Raw genomic sequence first — 4,574 nt, 5'->3', positions numbered from 1 at the left:
GTGTGTGTGTGTGTGTGTGTGTGTGTGTGTGTGTGTGTGTGTGTGTGTGTCTACTGAGTCAAGTGCTCTATTTTGGACCAATATACCACAGAGCTGTTCTGCTCCACTTACACCAACACCTGTTTACCCTGTCCGTTCCAATAATTTGTTTAATATCCATGCTTTATCTTACTATCTCTGTCTGTCTGTCTGTCTCTGTCTGTCTGTCTGTCTCTCTGTCTGTCTGTCTGTCTCTGTCTGTCTGTCTGTCTGACACAAATGAATAATCCCTCCTCCTTTTCTGCTGCTCTCTTTGTCTCTAGTTGATGGGGTTTATCTACGCCTGCTATGTTGTCAAGCTCATTTCAGAAGAAGAGGATAGCTGTAAGTACACATTCTCACACATGCACTCACATGTACACACACATTTTACACCCGACCCCAAAAGCCTAAAAAAAAGTGATGTCTACAGTTTATTACATTCATCCTGTGTTAAAAGTCACTGTTTTTGACTGTTTTTGCTGAGCTGTGCAATTGTTGCTACGCCTGTTACATTAAGCTTACCATTCTATCATGCACATTTGCAGTTTAACAGTAATAACAGAGGCAACTTTACCATTAAAATTCTTAGTTTTACTTTTAAATCAATGCCTCCTTAATTTTAGACTGAGGTAGAAAAAAGCTGGCGTCCCATTTCCAAGACAGCTGTGGGTTTGATCAGCTGTAGCTAGTTGACTAATTAAGCTACACATTAGCTCAAAGAGTAGGTTGAAAACGAGTCGCATGACTTTTGTAGTGTTTCCAGCTCGTTTTAAAAACGAGAACTCCTTAAATATGCACTTGATGGCTACATACAGGTTGAGGCTTAAAAGCTGCGTGTCCCAGCATCCTCACCAGTTGATGATCCATGCAGAAGACATGGAAGTAAAAAAGCAATATTGTTCTTGTATATGTATAGGTAGCTAGTGCTAGTACTGTGAGTTTTAAAAATGATTATAACATAAGTTTTAACATAACCCTTAGATAGGCTATAGACCAAATCAAGGGTGATGTGATGAGATTGTCAAACTTGTTTGTTTCTGTTGTCATTTTCAGCAGTAGACCTATCTGTAACGTTTAAAGATATATAGATAAACCCAGTGGTCCAACCTTTTTGGCTTTTCTGCTGTGCTTATTTTTTGTACAGTGTTGCTTTGCTAGCGTCTTTGATAAACCAGCGGGGTATGCTTACGTGTGCAGCTCCTCACATAGAGCAGACAAACACGCTGGTTATAAGGTCAAAGAAATGCACCACCCTCCAAACTCTTTAAATGTCAAGTATCGCTCAACGTCCCCATGCACCCTGCTTCAGTATGTGGAGAAATTCAAAGCTTGACAGAGCTGCGGGGCTTAGTTACGGTTGCTAAGCTATGATTGGACAATCACTGTTCAGGGGAGGGATTTAGCTACCTGTCAATTTGGAATATATTTGGTAAGGTAGGTACAGGTTTAGGTTTATGTGTTTTATATGTCCTGAGTTCAGGAATCAAGTCAAACTCGTGAAGTAAATTCAAACAGTTCCTCGGTTTTCTCCTCCTCGCTATTTCCTGGCGTGTCCTCTCGTTCATTCTCGGTTTGAATGAAGCCATCTTGGACTGAGGGCCTTCACTGACACTTAGACAGAATTCAAAGTGAAACCTGGAGCCTCCAGCTTTTGCAGCCAGGCTCATTCATTAGCAATGACACACAGAGAAGGAGACAAGAGAGAAGGAGCGTGAAGGATGAGGAGTGCTAGGTAGATTCATGCCCCGATCAAAGTTACCTCTCTCCCACATCCTCTCCACTTTCAACCATCATCACTAAGCAACAGACCAACAAAACATGTTCACCCACCCATTCATACATCCTTTATCTTTATTCAATATTTTAGAAATGCATCAGTTCATCAATACAACCATGTTGATTGAGAAGTGTGTCATTGACTCTGATTCAGGCAGTCTAAATGAATTGCATTTGAAACGTAATACCAGTTACAGACGAAGAAAATGGGACTAATCATGTGGTAATCAATGTTAATTCTGCGATTATGGTATTTTGAATGCAGTGTTTGCCTGTGAGCATTAACATGAATGAGCCCATTTACCTGAGGCCATCAGTTTAGTTTTTCCATTAAAGTAGACGCAGCCGTTCCGCGAGAGGATGAATACACAACCATTGTTCAACACTGAATTCGGCGTGGTGTTTGCCGACACATAAATATTGAAAGGTGATAAATGCAGACTGGATCACGTTTGAAAGTTTGAAGGGCTGACATTAGACAAGTTTTCCTGCTTTCCTTCTTATCCAAAACAGATTGGAGATTTAAATATGTTCCATTTATTATAAAAACTGTAGCTCAGCGCTGCATACAACACCTGGCAATGCGTTCAATGAGGTCACAGGTAAATATGATAAATCATCACATTATTAGACTTAAAAACCAGTTAGGAGTGATGTAACACTGCATTTATCCTACATTTAATGTGGTATAATGAAGTTTCAGGAATTATTTTGAGAGGAGAGGTTTTCAACACTGTTTTTAATTAGCTTTGTGATGACAGGAAACCTAAAATGCCACTTGTTCCATGTCTGAATAATTAATGTGTAATAGTTATTAGTTGGCCTGTGCTTATCTGTTGTATTTTGGCCCCTGGCTCTCGATGCTGCACACCCCTGCTTGTTTTGTACCCTGAGACAGAGCTTGTTGTAGCAAAACAACAATTTAAGATGCAATAGCGCTTGAGGAGTCTGCTGTGTATCCATGGAAGAGTTCATGTGCTTAGTGACATGTAAAATGCTGCTTTTTAAATCACCCTTACCTTCTCTGTAACAACTGAATTCAAAGGCAGAAGCTTCAAAGTAGAACCTTTATCATTTAGTTTATTGTTTAAATGCCGTGAGAACCTATTTTCCCAGTAAGTTCCTCACAATGAGTCGGACAAAAACATGTTTTAGCCAAAGTTAGAACAGTTTTGGGTATTTCAGAGAGAGAGATTTAGGCATTCATGTTTTTGACCTTGCGTTTGTCACTGGTTTGGAAAATAAGACGTCACACTGTACAGTATTTCCACGCAACAATCCGAGTTTGGAAACATTTGAATAAAAGCATAATGACAGTTGTGTGGTTGTTTGCTCGCGTTGTCAAACACATCCGATCATACCACATCCATCTATTCGGCAACACCTGTCTGCTCTGAGCGCAGCCACCTTCACTCTCTCTCTCTCTCTCGCTCGACCACACACACTAAGCTCGCACCACGCACTGAGCAGTTTCCGAAATGACTCGTCCTGTTCTTACAAATAGCCATGTTTCCATCAAAACATTTTTATGTGAATTATCTAATTGGAAAAGCTGGATGGAAGCGACCACTCCCGCATTATTTTCCCCAGAGCTGTCGAACACACTGCTGCACTCGAAAAGGAGACTCCCTGCTATAAAAGAGAGAAGTGATTTGGCACCTCTCGGCCATCATCACCAACAAATCTGGTCTCATATGAGCTGAAACAGAAGAACCTGCCCAACAGCAGTGGAAGATTGAGACAGCAAAATGTGGTTTTCCTGACACTTCAACCTTGTGCCCAGGTAGAGACTTTTTTACCCACCGGATTAAAACCCACCTAATTTACCTTCTATTAGTTGCTACATTTGTAACATTGCCTTTAAATTCTCTTGATTGTGGAATCCAACGATTATGCAAAATGATCATGGTCAGCTCAAATGATCACGATCAGGTGATCATGTATTAATGTTCTTCCGGTCACTTTAACTTTCGTATATTTAGTCATGAAAATGAAATGTTGTAAAGAAACACTTTCACAAATTCAGATTGCAGCCCCATGCATCATCAGCTTCCTCTATTCGTCCACTTTGTGAGCCACTTGTGATGCTGTTAAAAGTGTTTTGGGAGCTGGAGCCTAGCATGCACTGGGCAAGAGGCAGGCTACAACCTAGACAGGTCGCCAGTCTATCCCAGTCTGTCACGGGGCTAACACATGTAGACAAACACATTCACACCTGCGGGCTGTTTGGCGCTCCCAATTCCCCTGCACATTATATCTTTGAACTGTGAAGGACACTCAGAGAGATGAGAAAGCATGCAAACTGCACACAAATGGGCAATGATACTGTAAGCAACACAAGTCATGTTCACTGTTTTTTTTTCTCAAGGGACAAATGTTGTAATACAACGGTTAGGCAGAAGGAATCAGTTCAAATGGAGGTTTCAGGCCACTTTTAAGCCTTAATGAAACATGTACGCGATGGCAGCATCATGTCACATGCATCATTTTTTATTTGACAAGAAAATAATGTTCTCCGGAGTGATTTTGGGATTCATTGTAATCTTCGTTTTGCCGAGCCTTAAGTCCCGAATGTGGCTGCGGGAAAGCGCTGTGTAATAATGCAGTCTGGGAGACTAAACAATAATCTGGGAGCTTTGTAGGGAAATGTGCCTTGGGTGAAAAAGCTAATACTCACTGAGGACCAATGAAGAGTTTGACTTGCTGAGAAAGCTAATTACTCTGATAATTATGCTGTGTGTGTGTGTGTGTGTGTGTGTGTGTGTGTGTGTGTGTGT

General features: G+C 41.0%; 1 protein-coding gene across 1 annotated transcript in view; it reads left to right on the top strand.

Moving 5' to 3' along the window:
- nkain2 (sodium/potassium transporting ATPase interacting 2) overlaps positions 1 to 4,574 on the top strand; it is a gene marked incomplete at its 3' end in the record, with an annotated part of 81,161 nt that overhangs the window by 71,520 nt on the left and 5,067 nt on the right. Inside the window, 1 exon segment of the mRNA XM_032543893.1 lies at positions 303 to 363. Coding sequence (XP_032399784.1) covers positions 303 to 363 — 61 coding nt within the window.

This window comes from Etheostoma spectabile, chromosome 18 (genome assembly GCF_008692095.1).
Source record: "Etheostoma spectabile isolate EspeVRDwgs_2016 chromosome 18, UIUC_Espe_1.0, whole genome shotgun sequence".
Classification (NCBI taxonomy): Eukaryota; Metazoa; Chordata; class Actinopteri; order Perciformes; family Percidae; genus Etheostoma; species Etheostoma spectabile.
Note: the sequence above shows the minus strand (reverse complement) of the source record. Positions and strands in the feature narration are given on the sequence as shown.